This window comes from Coregonus lavaretus (genome assembly GCF_964263955.1).
Source record: "Coregonus lavaretus genome assembly, chromosome: 3".
NCBI lineage: Eukaryota > Metazoa > Chordata > Actinopteri > Salmoniformes > Salmonidae > Coregonus > Coregonus lavaretus.
Window position 1 is genome coordinate 18,649,502 of NC_139990.1, and position 17,885 is coordinate 18,667,386.

General features: G+C 41.6%; 1 protein-coding gene across 1 annotated transcript; it reads right to left on the minus strand.

The window, feature by feature from the left end:
• Positions 1 to 2,165: 2,165 nt before the first annotated feature.
• Positions 2,166 to 9,003, minus strand: LOC311112598 (splicing factor 3B subunit 4-like). Its single transcript, XM_084155744.1, has 6 exons — positions 8,929 to 9,003; positions 6,749 to 6,877; positions 3,862 to 4,404; positions 3,371 to 3,532; positions 2,907 to 3,068; positions 2,166 to 2,502 (listed from the first exon to the last, which is right to left on the minus strand). Exons 1-6 carry the CDS (start codon positions 8,960 to 8,962, stop codon positions 2,330 to 2,332), a joined length of 1,203 nt encoding a protein of 400 aa, XP_084011870.1. The 5' UTR covers positions 8,963 to 9,003; the 3' UTR covers positions 2,166 to 2,329.
• Positions 9,004 to 17,885: the final 8,882 nt, after the last annotated feature.

Below are 17,885 nucleotides of genomic sequence, written 5' to 3' on the forward strand. Positions count from 1 at the left end.
AGTTGTATGTATTTTTAATCGTTGGAATATGACTAATAGTAGCCCCTAATCAACAGGCATAAGAGGTCGCTGAAACAATATTTTCCATGTAACTGGACATATTCCATGTAACTGAATATCAAAATGCCAACCCCATATTTCTCTCTCTCTCTCTCTCTCTCACACACACACACACACACACACACACACACACACACACACCTGCCCCTGTTTCTCTGCCAACCACTGGCCCATCCCACATAGTGACATCATAGGACCAGATGCTGTGGAAACCAGTGAGCTTAATTGACTACTCATGAATTGCCTGCCCAGCTCAGTTATGCAGAAAATATCAGTTATTCTAGCTCTATGAAAATTGCTAACTCTTATTTTAAAGGGGGGTTTAATTAACCAATCAAACAATAGGATTTGTAGCCTCTTTGTTTGCACTCATTAATCAGTCATTATCAGTGGTGTAAAGTACTTAAGTAAAAATACTTGAAAGTACTACTTAAGTTGTTTTTTGGGTATCTGTACTTTACTTTACTATTTATATTTTTGACAACTTTTACTTCACTACATTCCTAAAGAAAATTATGTACTTACATTTTTTTTTACATTTTCCCTGACACCCAAAAGTACTTTTGAATGCTTAGCAGGATAGGAAAATTGTCTAATTCACACACTTATCAAGAGAACATCCCTGGTCATCCCTACTGCCTCTGATTTGGCGGACTCACTAAACACATGCTTCGTTTGTAAATTATGTCTGAGTGTTGGACCATGGCTATCTGTAAATTTAAAAAAAACAAGAAAATGATGCCATCTGGTTTGCTTTATATAAGGAATTTAAAATGATTTATACTTTTACTTTTGATACTTAAGTATATTTTAGCAATTACATTTACTTTTTATACTTAAGTATATTTAAAACCAAATACTTTTAGACTTTTACTCAAGTAGTATTTTACTGGGTGACTTTCACTTTTACTTGAGTCATTTTCTATTTATGTATCTTTACGTTTACTCAAGTATGAAAATTGTGTACTTTTTCCACCACTGGAAAGAGACCTGCTTAATAATAGTGAGTAAAATAAGTACCCTTCATAATGTAAGGGAACATTATACACCTAAAAGAACAGAGAAACACTATTTTCACACCACTCCGATACAGCTATGACCGGAAGTTACTTTTTCGTAGCAGGTTAGGAGAATTTACGTAGCAGGTTAGGAGACTGAGGTTAAGGTTAGGAAAAGGGTTAGCGAAAATGCTCTCCTAACCTACTACGTACGAAAATCACTTCCGGTCGTAGCTGTATCGAAGTGGCATGAAAAGAGACCCAGATAGCACGGAACCGGAAGTGACGCCTAGATTTTCACAGCCCAGAGAAATTTTACATGACAGCCTTGTTTTCGTGTTGTTGACCTAGGTCTGGGCTGACACACTCAATATCCTGTCTGCATGGTCAAGTTAGGTTGGGTCCAGCCACAATTAACTAATTCTCAAGACCCATTTTCAGCCGCTTTCAGTCCCCGTTTTCAGCTGGCACTTGGCGGCATTAACCAATTTTAAATATAACTTCAAGAATCAATATCAATCATTTAAATGATCAAAAATGGCTTAAAATATCAGTGGGATTATGCAGCCCTATACATCCTCCTCCATAACCCACTACTTCAGACAAGTGGTATCTGCCATAACAATGGCAACAGACCGAGTGAGTGCCTCATTCAACATGGACGCAGCACAAGCATGAAAAAATATTTTTTCTAGTTTGGAAGCAAGTGCAGAATTAGTATTTGGAATCTACCCATGGCTTTCTCTCAAGGCACTGCCTAACATTGTATTTAGGGGGTTTATAAAAAACACTTCGTTTATATAGGTGAAGAGGTTTTAGTTTCTATTAGGTCTGGAACCTATCAACTTACGTGTGCTTTGTATGGTCAAAACATAACCCTCCCATTCATCTTGTCATTATGGACATGCCTCACCTTCTCTCCTGGCTACCAATGGTCTCAAACGACTGACATTGTGATCACATTTATAGTTTCTAACCTATTCAGGGGACCAACTACATTTTGTGTCTGTTATATTTGTACCAGGGAAGCAGTTGATTGATATGATGCATGTTCTGAATTAAATCTCATCTGAAAGAACTGAAATCAATTGAAAGACCCAATTTGTTGTATTAAAACCTTTATTCCTTGCAGGTTCAGGATCTGTACAGTAAAGAAAAAAAAACATACAAAAAAATGGAGCTACACCATGTCTCCAAATTGTAATCTGGAATAGAAATAAAAAACGCTAAATGAAAGCATGGTCATGCGCCTTGCTGTGGTCCTCCGTAGTCTATGGGGGCATTGGTCCTCTCATGGGGCCTCGAGGTGGGCCGCCGGGGGGCCTCGGTGGCATTGGAGGCCCCCTCTGGAAACCAAACGGAGGTGGACGAGGGGGACCCCCACCGTAGCCTGGTGGGGGCATGGGAGGAGGGGGTCCTCTCATACCTGGATGCATGGGGTGACCTGTGTGGATGGGGAGAGAGAGAGAGGGGATTGACACAATGATATATAATCTCAGAGCAGCACATTTCAACAAGGATATTAGAAAACAAAGCACTTGGATATCCATACAATTAATTAATTTCTTTATTGTGTCCCTTTAGATAGATTTGTCAAAATGTTTTGAAGCTATACAGTGTTTGTTTACAAATACATACATTTAGTAAAAGTCCAAAATGGATGTACCAATTGCTGACTGTAGCTTTAAACGTTAAGAAACAGAATAGTAGCGAAACCAAAAGTGATTAATTGTTTTGCATGAATCAGGAGTCAACTAAGAGGCAATTATCCAACTGATAGGAGATTTCAACTCCTATCAGTTGAAATATATTAGTTGACCCCTAGCCTTGTGAAGGCACAGCACTCACCCATGGGATGCCCATAGGGCCCTCTCGGTGGCATGCCCATGTGTGGATGAGGGGGCATGCCAGGTGGTGGAGGTGCCCGGTGCTGGTTGGATCCTGGGGGGCCCGGTGGAGGCACCATACCTGGGGGATGGCCATGAGGATGCATGGGCATCTGGGACATTCCTGTTGGATATGAACAATATAATTGGTGGTAGAGCATGGCGCTTGCAACACCAGTATAGTGAGTTTGATTCCCGGGAACACCCATACGTAAAATGTATGCACGCATGACTAAGTCCCTTTGGATAAAAGAGTCTGCTAAATGGCATATATTAATGCACCTCATAGCACACAATAGGCTCTCTTCCTTTAACCAGAAGTAGCACTAACTTCCACACACTACAATTTCTAAATGTAACAATCTGAGAAAGCGTTTCCTGACAGTTGTCCTCATTCCAATTATATGGCTGTGGTGAGTGACTTACCCGGGTGCATGCCCTGGTGGAAGGGTGGTGGGCCAGGTGGGGGGCCTGAGCCCCCTCCCTGGGGTCCTGGTGTCCCTGGGGCTGGGGGCATGCCAGGGGGCATACCAGGGGGCATGGATCCGGGGGGTGGCACAGGAGGGAAGGCACCAGGAGGGGGCATGCCTGGAAATGAAGATCAGAGAAAGAGAGAGAAATTGCACATTTAAAAAAAAAGTTGAATTGAAATGATCTTGATGTAGATGTGTTACTGAAGTTTTTAGTCAAGTTATTGTGAAGCCAACATAAAACCTTCACATTGTGAGGAAAATCTAGTTTTTGTCATTCTTACTCTTACAAATCTACGGAGCACAATCTATGGCTAAGCTATACAAGGCAAATAGGATTACTATCTAAGTACCACCACGAAATACCCGAAGGGTTTCAGAAGCTGAAATAAAATTCTCAAACCCTGGTGCACCCACTTGTGCACACACACACACACACACACTTACCAGGCATGGGCATCCCGACTCCCAGGGTGGTGAGGACAGGGGTCGAGGCAGAGAGGGGTGGCGGTGCATCTGCGAATAGCTGATGCGGCCGATCGGCCTGCGAAAGCGGGTTCTGAGCAGCTAGGAGGCGTTCAGCGGCCGAGCCGTGCCGCTCACCCTTGGAGTCCTTCTTGAAGGCGTATGACACCGTAATGGGTCGGTTGCACAGGTACTGGCCGTTCATGGCCTCGATGGCTGCGTCAGAGGCGTCGAAACTGGCAAAGTTGATGAAGGCGTAGCCCTTGGAGTTGCCAGTGTCCGGGTCGCGCATGATCTTGGGCGTCTGCAGTATGACCCCAAAGGCGCTGAACGTGTCGTAGAGGAGTTTCTCGTCGATCTCCGGGTCTAGGTTACCGATGAAGATGTTGGCGCCCACATCCAGGTTCTTGTTGTGCGCTGAGGCCTTGTTGACACGGATGGGCTTACCGTATAGTTTAATCATGTTCATAATCTTGATGGCATAGTCCGCATCCTCTTCACTGAGGAACTCAACAAAGCCATAGCCTTACGGAGGGGGGTCGGGGGGAGACAGAGGGAAGAATAACATTCAATAAGACTTTAATTGTTATCTTTCTGATCAGCATTATTGACAAGCTATTTGTCGCTAAAGGAGTCTCCAAAAATCACGTGACATCAAGTGTTGGGTTTGCTTTCATAGCATAGACCTATTCAATCCAATACCCTTCATACACTGAACAAAAATTTAAAGTGTTGGTCCCATGTTTTATGAGCTGAAATAAAAGATCTCAGAACTTCTCCCTATGCCAAATAGCTTATTTCTCTAATGCTGTGCACAAATTTGTTTACATCCCTGTTTGCCAAGATAATCCATCCAACTGACAGGTGTTGAATTTCAAGAAGCTGATTAAACAGCATGATCATTACACAGGTGCATCTTGTGCTGGGAACAATAAAAGGCCACTCTAAAATGTGCAGTTTTGTCACCAGAGCTGTTGCCAAATAACTGACTGTTAATTTCTCTACCATAAGCCGCCTTTGTCGTTTTAAGAGAATTTGGCAGTATGTCCAACCGGCCTCACAACCGCAGACCACGTCTAACCACGCCAGCACAGGACCTCCACATCCCCTTCACCTGCGGCATCATCTGAGACCAGCCACCGGGACAGCTGATGAAACTGGGGGTTTGCACAACCAAATAATTTCTGCACAAGCTGTCAGAAACCGTCTCAGGGAAGCTCATCTGTGTGCTCGTCATCCTCACCAGGGTCTTGACCTGACTGCAGTTTGGCGTCGTAACCGACTTCAGTGGGGAAATGCTCACTTTTGATGGCCGCTGGCACGTTGGAGAAGTGTGCTCTTCACGGATTAATCCCGGTTTCAACTGTACCGGGCAGATGTCGTGTGGGCAAGCGGTTTGCTGATGTCAACGTTGTGAACAGAGTGGTGGTGGTGGGGTTTTGGTATGGGAAAGCATAAGCTACGGACAACGAAAACAATTGAATTTTATCAATGGCAATTTCAATGCACAGAGATACTGTGACGAGATCCTGAGGCACATTGTCGTGCCATTCATCCGCCGCAATCACCTCATGTTTCAGCATGATAATGCTCCATGTCACAAGGATCTGTACAGAATTCCTGAAGCTGAAAATGTCCCAGTTCTTCCATGGCCTGCATACTCAGACATGTTACCCATTGAGCATGTTTGGGACGCTCTGGATCGACGTGTACAACAGCGTGTTCCAGTTCCTGCCAATATCCAGCAACTTCGCACAGCCATTGAAGAGGAGTGGGACAACATTCCACAGGCCACAATCAACAGCCTAATCAACTCTATGCGAAGGAGATGTGTCGCGATGCATGAGGCAAATGGTGGTCACACCAGATACTGACTGGTTTTCTTATCCATGCCCCTACTTTTTAAGGTATCTGTGACCAACAGATGCATATCTCTATTCCCAGTCATGTGAAATCCATAGATTAGGGCCTAATTTATTTATTTAAATTGACTGATTTCCTTATATGAACTGTAAAATCTTTGAAAATGTTGCATGTTGCGTTTATATATTTGTTCAGTGTAATTAACCAGAATTCTGCGTTTGCATAACAAATATCTTGCTGTGTATTGTAAAAGCAGACCAAAAAAGGTTATATTGTAATTTCAGACAAATCTTGTGCTTCAGTTGCACTTCTCCACTCGGATGAGAATTCACCAACGGGCATTCTATCAGCAGACAGCGCTCTGACTGATGTGTAGCTACTTGTCGGTGTAGCCTACTTTTCTCCGGTAAAATGCAAGATGAACTTTTAGCAAAACATTAGGAAATGTAGCTGGGATTCATTATTTCGATGATAAACATAAATATGATGGCATGCATCGTTTTAGCAAAAAATACCTTGCTTTTACATTGTAAGCTCATTTACTTGTGTGGTTGCTAGCCAAATAGCGTTGCACTTCTATTGTCATATGATGAAAATGAAGCTATTTTCTGCCGAATGTGTTGCAGTAATGTATTATCTGTGAAGGAAAACTATAGTTGCAAGCCCCTGATAACTATTGAAGAAAAAAAACATGACTTTCAATATAAAACACAGGTGAAAAGGTTTAAAACGCAGATTTTTTGATGGTCTGCTATTTGAAAATACAGATTTCTGATTACCACCAGGAGCAATTTCTGTCACAGTTTCAGTGTATATAATCTACAATGGTCTGTATTTTTTGTATAAGTTAGTTTTACGCAGTTCCTATTTTCAAACATGAGTGCGCCACCCCACCATGTGCCACTATGTTAGACCGCAGTAAAGTGTAGCATATTTGGTTGGTCTTACTGATGGTAGCATGTGTCAGTTTTGTTACCAATGTGTTGTTTATGAGTGTGTTACATACCTTGGTGTTGTCCCGTGACTCTGTCTTTGGGCATGTGTGTGTTGACCACAGGCCCAGCCTGTAGGAAGAGCTCCCACAGCAGTGGCTCTGCCACTTTCTCATCCAGACCACCCACATACACAGTGGCATCTAAAGTGATAGAGAGCAAAACCACGTTAAGTGGATGGGTATAAGCCCAAACAGAAGACCTTGCCATACAATATATTTTCAAGTCGCGGTCAAATGACTAACGTTACCTGTTTTTAGCAACACTTTCCCCATATTGGAAGGTATATCCTATATCCATAATCGGTTCCTATTACTTGGGCATTACCGAGCAGTGCACAAGAAAGCAGTAAATCTAGTTTGCACGCACACACTCCTTTTACGTCCCCTGTGTGGTGGTTCACTAGCACAAACCCTGCAAAACGGGCACAGTGTTGCCAAAGACAGGGAATAGAAGTAGGGTGTAGCCTAGTGGTTAAGAGCGTTGGGCCAGTAACCGAAAAGGTCGCTGGATCGAATCCCCAAACTGACTAGGGCAAAAATCTATCGATATTCCCTTGAACAAGGCACTTAACCCTAATTGCTCCAGGGGCACTTTACTGCTATGGCTGACCCTGTAAATCAACACCATTTGACAGCTAATTTCCTGAAATTCTACAGATTTTGCCATAGGGTGGAGAGAAATGTTTGCAGTGTTTTTATATGATATCTGTGAGACTGACTAACAAAATCAATGGGACTCCCCCCTAGGCCGCTAGACTAACTTACCAATCTAAATAAAAATATCCTGATATGGGCTAATTAAGTGACTATCAGTGATTTACATAAGAGAAACAGTTGACGCACAACCAAATTTCGAAATTGCATCTTGTGTATTCTACCTCGTAACAATAAGTTGCCAATCCCTGATGTAGATACTGTATATGGCCCTGCTTTGAGCTAGCTGGGTCATCATACAATGTGGTGCCATTTTGGACCTCAAAATAGTTGGGGGGGGGGGAATAATATATATATATATATATATATATATATATATATAAATAAATAAAACTATTATATCAGAAAAAGAAAAGGGACATGTTTGACTTACAGAAAAACATATTGGTCAAGCAAGCTCAGGCACGTAAAATTCTTTGGGGTGCATTTTCCAATTTGTTATGTGCATAATCCTAACAGGGTGGACATTTTGAGCCTAAATTAGCCATAGCTCTGTGAGTGTGCAAGATTGAGCTAGCATAATGATGAACACTTGAACAGGATTTTAACTTCTCTATCAAACATATTTTAACATTTAGAGAAATGAAATCCCTATAATTTAGCCTAATATGGTGGAAATGTATAAGTGGGACATACAGACTAACAACATGAAACAATGAACAAGATACAACTGAGTGTTTATATTTATTTAGCTTTGCACCAATGTTTTCCCACCAAAGAAATGATGACACTTCCTGAATGTGGTGTCATTGTAGGAAGTGGTTGTTTTATTAAGTGGAGAATTACAACAAACTAACAGGGTGGAAAGTGATCAGGGCCACACAGAAAATCTTTAATAAATAATAGAATAATCATGAAAAAAAACTATTGATGAACGAGACTAACTATGACTATAAAATAATGAAGATTAAACATTTTATGGCTTATGGCTTATATTTCTTGTGGAAGTTGATAAATAACACCTGGGGACATGGCAAAATTGCCTACAACCACTGACAAAAAGTGTTTAAAATGCATAAAATTCCCTTTCAGGATCCATATATTGGTATTTTTAAGGTAGACACCTGACCTTATATTTAATGCCTTTTGGAATTCAAATGTTATACTAAATAATAACTGACATTTCCTGGGGACAGAAAAGGCACCGTATAATAGGAATGACCCAGCTAGCTACCCATTCATAGACCGGCAGACACATCATAGACAAATCTGACGAGTCCGTCAGGACATGAAAATACATGGCTAGCGATATGTAGCTTGTTAGATATAGCAAACGTTGGCTAGTAAACGAGATTGAAGCTAGCTAGCTAGCTTTGTTTGGCAATGGAATGGAGTCACACAGGCAAGGGATATGGCTAGCTACTTAATTTAGCTAGAGTTTTAGCTATAATGCTCAGGCCATGCGTTAAAATGTGATGTAAACTACTCATATGGATACATTTGATGAAGTTCATTGTAAGATATAAAGAGTTATCTACCTTGGTTTCGCTCCGAAATTGGTCCCGCCGCCATGTTAAATCCGGCGTGAGGGCAGCGTTATGCGGAAGTTGTTCTTCTGATGGGCAAGGAACATATCCGGCAAAACCAAAGAACGCGATTAGATAAAGTCGCCCTCTAGTGGCGGGCTGTCTGTAACGGCGAGCTCTCGTTCAAGATGCAGTTGACATTATCGATATCATGGATGGTCAGTCCTTGCATCCATAGCTCTGTCTACAGATCACAGATCACCGACCATTTCGAATCCCACTATGCAATCTGGTTTCCGAGCTGGTCATGGGTGCACCCCAGACACGCTCAAGGTCCTAAACGATATTATAACCGCGATCGATAAAAGACAGTACTGTGCAGCCGTCTTCATCGACCTGGCAAAGGCTTTCGACTCTGTCAATCACCGCATTCTTATTGGCAGACTAAATAGCCTTGGTTTCTCAAATGACTGCCTCGCCTGGTTCACCAACTACTTCTCAGATAGAGTTCAATGTGTCAAATCGGAGGGCCTGTTGTCTGGAACTCTGGCAGTCTCTATGGGGGTGCCTCATGGTTCAATTCTCAGGCCGACTCTATTCTCTGTGTATATCAATGATGTCTCTCTTGCTGCTGGTGACTCTCAGATCCACCTCTACGCAGACGACACCATTTTGTATACATCTGGCCCTTCATTGGACACTGTGTTAACAAACCTCCAAACTAGCTTCAATGCCATACAACACTCCTTCCGTAGCCTCCAACTGCTCTTAAACGCTTGCACCCGCCCGCCCGACTAGAATCACTACTCTCCACGGGTCTGACTTAGAATATGTGGACAACTACAAATACCTGGGTGTCTGGTTAGACCGTAAACTCTCCTTCCAGACTCACATTAAGCATCTCCAATCCAAAGTTAAATCTAGAATCGGCTTCCTATTTCGCAACAAAGCCTCCTTCACTCATGCTGCCAAACATGCCCTCGTAAAACTGACTATCCTACCGATCCTTGACTTCAGCGATGTCATTTCCAAAATAGCCTCCAACACTCTACTCAGCAAATTGGATGTAGTCTATCACAGTGCCATCCGTTTTGTCACCAAAGCCCTATATACTACCCACCATTGTGACCTGTACGCTCTCGTTGGCTGGCCCTCACTACATATTCGTCCCCAAACCCACTTGCTCCAGGCCATCTATAAATCACTGTTAGGCAAATCCCCGCCTTATCTTAGCTCATTGGTCACCATAGCAACACCCACCCGTAGTATGCGCTCCAGCAGGTATATCTCACTGGTCATCCCCAAACCAACACCTCCTTTGGCCGCCATTCCTTCCAGTTCTCTGCTGCCAATGACTGGAACGAACTGCAAAAATCTCTGAAGCTGGAGACTCTTATCTCCCTCACTAACTTTAAGCATCAGTTGTCCGAGCAGCTTACCGATCACTGCACCTGTACACAGCCCATCTGTAATTATCCCACCCAACTACCTCATCCCCATATTGTTATTTATTTTGCTCATTTGCACCCCAATATCTCTATTTGCACATCATCTTCTGCACATCTATCACTCCAGTGTTAATACTAAATTGTAATTATTTTTGCACTATGGCCTATTTATTGCCTTACCTCCATAACTTACTACATTTGCACACACTGTATATAGATTTTCTATTGTGTTATTGACGTATGTTTTGTTTATCCCATATGTAACTCTGTGTTGTTGTTGTTTTTATCGCACTGCTTTGCTTTATCTTGGCCAGGTCGCAGTTGTAAATGAGAACTTGTTCTCAACTGGCTTACCTGGTTAAATAAAGGTTAAATAAAATTAAAATTAAAATGAATTTGAGAGTGGTTATATTTCTCCCTCAGCTTTTTACCAAAAAAAAGTTGGCCCTGTAGAGCTACAGTGCCTTCAGAAAGTATTCACACCCCTCGACTTTTTCCACATTTTGTTGTGTTACAAAGTGGTTTTAAAATAGATTTAATTGTATTGTTTTTAATCAACGATCTACACAAAATACTCTATAATGTAAAAGTGAAAAAAATAAAATAATAATAATGGAAAATAAAACTCCAATATATAATCAACCCCCTGAGTCAATACATGTCAGAATTACCTTTGGCATCGATTACAGCTGTGAGTCTTTCTGGGCAAGTAAGTTTCTAAGAGATTTGCAAACCTGGATTGTACAATATTTGGCCATTATTCTGAAAAAAATTATTCAAGCTCTTTCAAGTTGGTTGTTGATCATTACTAGACAGACATTTTAAAGTCTTGCCATAAACTTTCAAGCCGATTTAAATCAAAACTGTAACTAGTCCACTTTCAATATCGTCTTGGCAAGTAACTACATTTGGCCTTGCGTCTTAAGTTATTGTCCTGCTGAAAGGTGGATTTATCTCCCAGTGTCTGTTGGAAAGCAGACTGAACCAGGTTTTCTTCTTGGGTTTTGCCTATTCTTAGCTCCATTCCTTTACTTTTTATCCTAAAAAACTCCCTAGTCCTTGCTGATGACAAGCATACCCATAACATGATGCAGCCACAAACATGCTTAAAAAAATATGAAGAGTGGTACTCAGTGATGTGTTGTGTTGGATTTGTCCCAAACATAATGCTTTGTATTCAGGACAAAATGTTTCTTTAATTTCTTTGCCAGATGTTTTGCAGTATTACTTTAGTGCATTATTGCAAACAGGATGCATGTTTGGAATATTTTTATTCTGTACAGGCTTCCTTCTTTTCACTCTGTCATTTAGGTTAGTATTGTGGAGTAACTACAATGTTGATCCATCCTCAGTTTTCTTAGCCATTTAACATTTAATTCAAAAATCATGTTAAACACCATTATTGCACACAGAGTTAGTCCATGCAACTTCTCTGACTTGTTAAGCAAATGTTTACTCCTGAAGTTATTTAGGCTTGCCATAACAAAGGGGTTGAATACATATTGACTCAAGACATTTCAGCTTTTCATTTTTAATTAATTTGTAAACATTTCCAAAAACATAATTCCACTTTGACATTATGGGATATTGTGTAGGTCAGTGACACACAATCTCAATTTAATCCATTTTAAATTCAGGCTGTAAAACACAACAAAATGTGGAAAAAGTCAAGGGGTGTGAATACCTTCTGATGGCACTGTATGTACAGTGCCTTGCAAAAGTATTAATCCCCCTTGCGTTTTTCCTATTTTGTTGCATTACAACCTTTAATTTAAATTGATTTTTATTTGAATTTCATGTAATGGACATACACAAAAAAGTGAAATGAAAAAAATTACTTGTTTCAAAAAATTCTAAAGAATAAATAACGAAAAAGTGGTGCGTGCATATGTATTCACCACCTTTGCTATGAAGCCCCTAAATAAGATCTGGTGCAACCAATTACCTTCAGAAGTTACATAATTAGTTAAATAATTCTGTCCTGAAAGGTCCTAGAGTCTGCAACACCACTAAGCAAGGGGCACGACCAAGCAAGCGGCACCATGAAGACCAAGGAGCTCTCCAAACAGGTCAGGGACAAAGTTGTGGAGAAGTACAGATCAGGGTTGGGTTATAAAAAAATATCTGAAACTTTGAACATCCCACAGAGCACCATTAAATCCATTATAAAAAAATGGAAAGATTATGGCACCACAACAAACCTGCCAAGAGAGGGCCGCCCACCAAAACTCACGGCCCAGGCAAGGAGGTCATTAATCAGAGAGGCAACAAAGAGGCCAAAGATAACCCCGAAGGAGCTGCAAAGCTCCACTGTGGAGATTGGAGTATCTGTCCATAGGACCACTTTAAGCCGTACACTCCACAGAGCTGGGCTTTATGGAAGAGTGGCCAGAAAAAAACATTGCTTAAAGAAAAAAATAAGCAAATACGTTTGGTGTTCGCCAAAAGCCATGTGGGAGACTCACCAACATATGGAAGAAGGTACTCTGGTCAGATGAGACTAAAATTGAGCTTTTTGGCCATCAAGGAAAACGCTATGTCTGGCGCAAACCCAACACCTCTCATCACCCCGAGAACACCATCATGCTGTGGGGATGTTCTTCATTGGCAGGGACTGGGAAACTGGTCAGAATTGAAGGAATGATGGATGGCGCTAAATACAGGGAAATTCTTGAGGGAAGCCTGTTTCAGTCTTCCAGAGATTGGAGACTGGGACAGAGGTTCACCTTCCAGCAGGACAATGACCCTACGCATACTGCTAAAGCAACACTCAAGTGGTTTAAGGGGAAACATTTAAATGTCTTGGAATGGCCTAGTCAAAGCCCAGACCTCAATCCAATTGAGAATCTGTGGTATGACTTAAAGATTGCTGTACACCATCGGAACCCATCCAACTTGAAGGAGCTAGAGCAGTTTTGCCTGCTTACTTGGTGGCAAACCCTTGTTGGCAATCACAGAGGCCAGACGTTTCTTGTGGTTGGCCACCAGGTTTGCACACATCTCAGGAGGGATTTTGTTCCACTCCTCTTTGCAGATCTTCTCCAAGTCATTAAGGTTTCGAGGCTGATGTTTGGCAACTCAAACCTACAGCTTCCTCCACAGATTTTCTATGGGATTAAGGTCTGGAGACTGGCTAGGCCACTCCAGGACCTTAATGTCCACTCCTTTGTTGCCTTGGCCTTGTGTTTTGGGTAATTGTCATGCTGGAATACCCATCCACGACCCATTTTCAATGCCCTGTCTGAGGGAAGGAGGTTCTCACCCAAGATTTGACGGTACATGGCCCCGTCCATCGTCCCTTTGATGTTGTGAAGTTGTCCAGTCCCCTTAGCAGAAAAACACCCCCAAAGCATAATGTTTCCACCTCCATGTTTGATGGTGAGAATGGTGTTCTTGGGGGTCATAGGCAGCATTCCTCCTCCTCCAAACACGGCGAGTTAAGTTGATGCCAAAGAGCTCAATTTTGGTCTCATCTGACCACAACACTTTCACCCAGTTCTCCTCTGAATCATTCAGATGTTCATTGGCAAACTTCAGACGGGCCTGTATATGTGCTTTCTTGAGCAGGGGGACCTTGCGGGCGCTGCAGGATTTCAGTCCTTCACGGCGTAGTGTGTTACCAATTGTTTTCTTGGTGACTATGGTCCCAGCTGCCTTGAGATCATTGACAAGATCTTCCCGTGTAGTTCTGGGCTGATTCCTCACCGTTCTCATGATCATTGCAACTCCACGAGGTGAGATCTTGCATGGAGCCCCAGGCCGAGGGAGATTGACAGTTCTTTTGTGTTTCTTCCATTTACGAATAATCGCACCAATTGTTGTCACCTTTTCACCAAGCTGCTTGGTGATGGTCTTGTAGCCCATTCCAGCCTTGTGTAGGTCTACAATCTTGTCCCTGACATCCTTGGAGAGCTCTTTGGTCTTGGCCATGGTGGAGAGTTTGGAATCTGATTGATTGGTTCTGTGGGCAGGTGTCTTTTATACAGGTAACAAACTGAGATTAGGAGCACTCCCTTTAAGAGTGTTACCTGTATAAAAGACACCTGGGAGCCAGAAATCTTTCTGATTGAGAGGGGGTCAAATACTTATTTCCCTCATTAAAATGCAAATCAATTTATAACATTTTTGACATGTGTCTTTCTGGATTTTGTTGTTGTTATTCTGTCTCTCACTGTTCAAATAAACCTACCATTAAAATTATAGACTGATCATTTCTTTGTCAGTGGGCAAACGTACAAAATCAGCAGGGGATCAAATACTTTTCTATTTTTTTGTCTTATTTGTTGTTTGTTTCACAAAAATAAATATTTTGCATCTTCAAAGTGGTAGGCATATTGTGTAAATCAAATGATACAAACCCCCCAAAAATCAATTTTAATTCCAGGTTGTAAGGCAACAAAATAGGAAAAATGCAGAGGGGGGTGAATACTTTCGCAAGCCACTGTAGAGTCTGGGAATCTAGGAATTAGGCCTATATTGATCTCACAGCTGTTTTACCCTATCATATCATAACTCAATATAAGGTTTTATTATATTACTCTATTGTTGACAAATAATAACAACTTGCCTAAACAGATACCCTGGTCAAAACTGTCATGTGGATCAGGATGTCCTTGAATCTATAGCACTGTGTATGAATTTGAGAAGGGTCACATGTATATGCAAATCGTGGCTTTAACATAACATTGGACGAATGCCAAATGGTCTGGCCTACCGTGTCTTCGGAAAGTATTCAGACTCCTTGACTTTTTCCACATTTTGTTAGGTTACAGCCTTATTCTAAAATGGATTCAATTGTTTTGTTTTTCTCCTCATCAATCTTCACACAATACCCCATAAAAACTGATTTTCTGACATTTTAGCACATTTATAAAATAAAATAAACTGAAATATCACGTTTACATAAGTATTCAGACCCTTTATTCAGTACTTTGTTGAAGCACCTTTGGCAGCGATTACAGCCTCGAGTCTTCTTGGGTATGACGCTACAAGCTTGGCACACCTGTATTTGGGGAGTTTCTCCCAATCTTCTCTGCAGATCCTCTCAAGCTCTGTCAGGTTGGATGGGGAGCGTTGCTGCACAGCTATTTTCAGGTCTCTCCAGAAATGTTTGATTGGGTTCAAGCTCTGGCTGGGCCACTCAAGGACATTCAGAGACTTGTCCTGAAGCAACTCCTGCGTTGTCTTGGCTGTGTGGTTAGGGTCGTTGTCCTGTTGGAAGGTGAACCTTCACCTCAGTCTGAGGTCCTGAGCGCTCTGGAGCAGGTTTTCATCAAGGATCTCTCTGTACTTTGCTCTGTTCATCTTTGCCTCAATCCTGACTAGTCTCCCAGTCCCTGCCACTGAAAAACATCCCCACAGCATGATTCTGCCACCATCATGCTTCACCGTAGGGTTGGTGCCACGTTTCCTCCAGACATGACTCTTGGCATTCAGGCCAAAGAGTTCAGTCTTGGTTTCATCAGACCAGAGAATCTTGTTTCTCATGGTCAGAGTCTTTAGGTGCCTTTTGTCAAACTCATAGCGGGCTGTCTTGTGCCTTTTACTGAGGAGTAGCTTCCGTCTGGCCACTACCATAAATGCCTAATTGGTGGAGTGCTGCAGAGATGGTTGTCCTTCTGGAAGGTTCTCCCATCTCCACAGAGTAACTCTAGAGCTCTGTCAGAGTGACCATCGGGTTCTTGGTCACCTATCTGACCAAGGCCATTCTCCCCCGATTGCTCAGTTTGGCCGGGCGGCCAGCTCTAGGAAGAGTCTTGGTGGTTCCAAACGTCTTCCATTTAAGAATGATGGAGGTCACTGTGTTCTTGGGGACCTTCAATGCTGCAGAAATGTTTTGGTAACCTTCCCCAGATCTGTGCCTTGACACAATCCTGTCTCAGAGCTCTACGGACAATTCCTTCGACCTCATGTCTTGGTTTTTGCTCTGACATGCACTGTCAACTGTGGGACCTTATATAGACAGGTGTGTGCCTTTCCAAATCATGTCCAATCAATTGAATTTACCACAGGTGGACTCAAATCAAGTTGTAGAAACATCTCAAGGATGATCAATGGAAACAGGATGCACCGGAGCTCAATTTCGTGTCTCAAAGGGTCTTAATACTTGTGTAAATAAGGTATTTCTGTTTTTTATTTTTAATACATTAGCAAACATTTCCACAAATCTGTTTTTGCTTTGTCATTATGGGGTACTGTGTGTAGATTGCTGAGGATTATTATTATTTTTTAATCAATTTTAGAATAAGGCTGTAACGTAACAAAATGTGGAAAAAGTTAAGGGGTCTGAATAGTTTCCGAAGGCAATGTATACTTTTGTCTCTGCCTGTTTGACAAAATGTATTATAAAGTATATCTTATTATGGCTGACTTTCCTGGGTTCAGGCTATGCACTTCTGCGCAATTGTTGTTCAATGGCTGTCTAGCAGTGACTGTATCTTAATGGAAACACATGCAACAGTAAAACATGCTCCTCAAGTTTACATCTTACCTTAGCGTGACATCCTGGATAAGATAAAGCCACATATCTGGCTTTCCTCGTTTCAGAACAAGTTTGTTCACTTAACTGGCACCTTAAATAGTTGTTTCAACTCAATGTTACAGAAATCATTAACAACTTGAGTTAAATGTACATTGGATATAGGCTCCTGTGGCTTGGTGTAGTCATTTTGCCCTGCTTATTGGTTTAGTGAGAAAAATGGGCAACAAGCAAGACAATTAGTTTACCTCCAGCAAAAAGAGAGTTTAATATTTATTCTTAGAAATGAATGTTGTTTACACACTGGACATCAATTTGCATCTACCTTGGCTTGCCAGAGGTATCAGGTATCATGAAAGGTCTCACCGGGGATGGACTTTATGCATCGACTTCTTGCTGCCATGGGCTTTGATTGTTCCCGACGTGCAAAAGCAACTGCTCAGAGGTGTGGTTGCCACTTTGCGTAATTTAGGCTATATAATGCAAAGACAAAGAGAGTTAAAGTAAAAAGTACAGGGAATATATACTCCTCTATATTCTGATGGTTAACTTTATTTTAGGTTACTAAAACTTTAACTGACTAAAATCCTTATACAAGCATTGAGTTATAGCTGGTGATACACAACCAAAACTAACTGAATGTAATCTCCCTGGGTTAAAATATAGTGCTGTAGAATGGAGGTGACCTGACCATGTCATTTTTCTCACTCACTCAGACACTTTGTTGAACTAGAGTTGTCAAATTTGTCCATGGGCCTAGAATAGATCATTTACATGTTCAGTTTAGAAGCTATAGCCTACACTCCTCTGGGTATTTATTTGGACAGTGAAACTTTTAATTTGGCTATGTACTCCAGAATTTTGTATTTGAGATAAAATGTTTCATATGAGGTGACAGTACAGAATGTCACCTTTTATTGTTGGGTATTTTCAAACATATCTGTTTTACCTCCCCTGTTATAGGTAATGGTGAGAGGTTAGCATGTCTTCGAGGTATGATCTTTTTTCTTGTAACTTTCTCAATCATCATTATTCACAATTCA

Excerpts from the sequence above, each read along its gene's own strand:
- LOC311112598 (XM_084155744.1), bottom strand. The coding sequence starts at position 8,962 with ATGGCGGCGGGACCAATTTCGGAGCGAAACCAAG. Across the intron at positions 6,878-8,928 it reads AATTTCGGAGCGAAACCAAG|ATGCCACTGTGTATGTGGGT; the intron begins GTAGATAACTCT and ends CTATCACTTTAG. Across the intron at positions 4,405-6,748 it reads AGTCACGGGACAACACCAAG|GCTATGGCTTTGTTGAGTTC; the intron begins GTATGTAACACA and ends CCCCTCCGTAAG.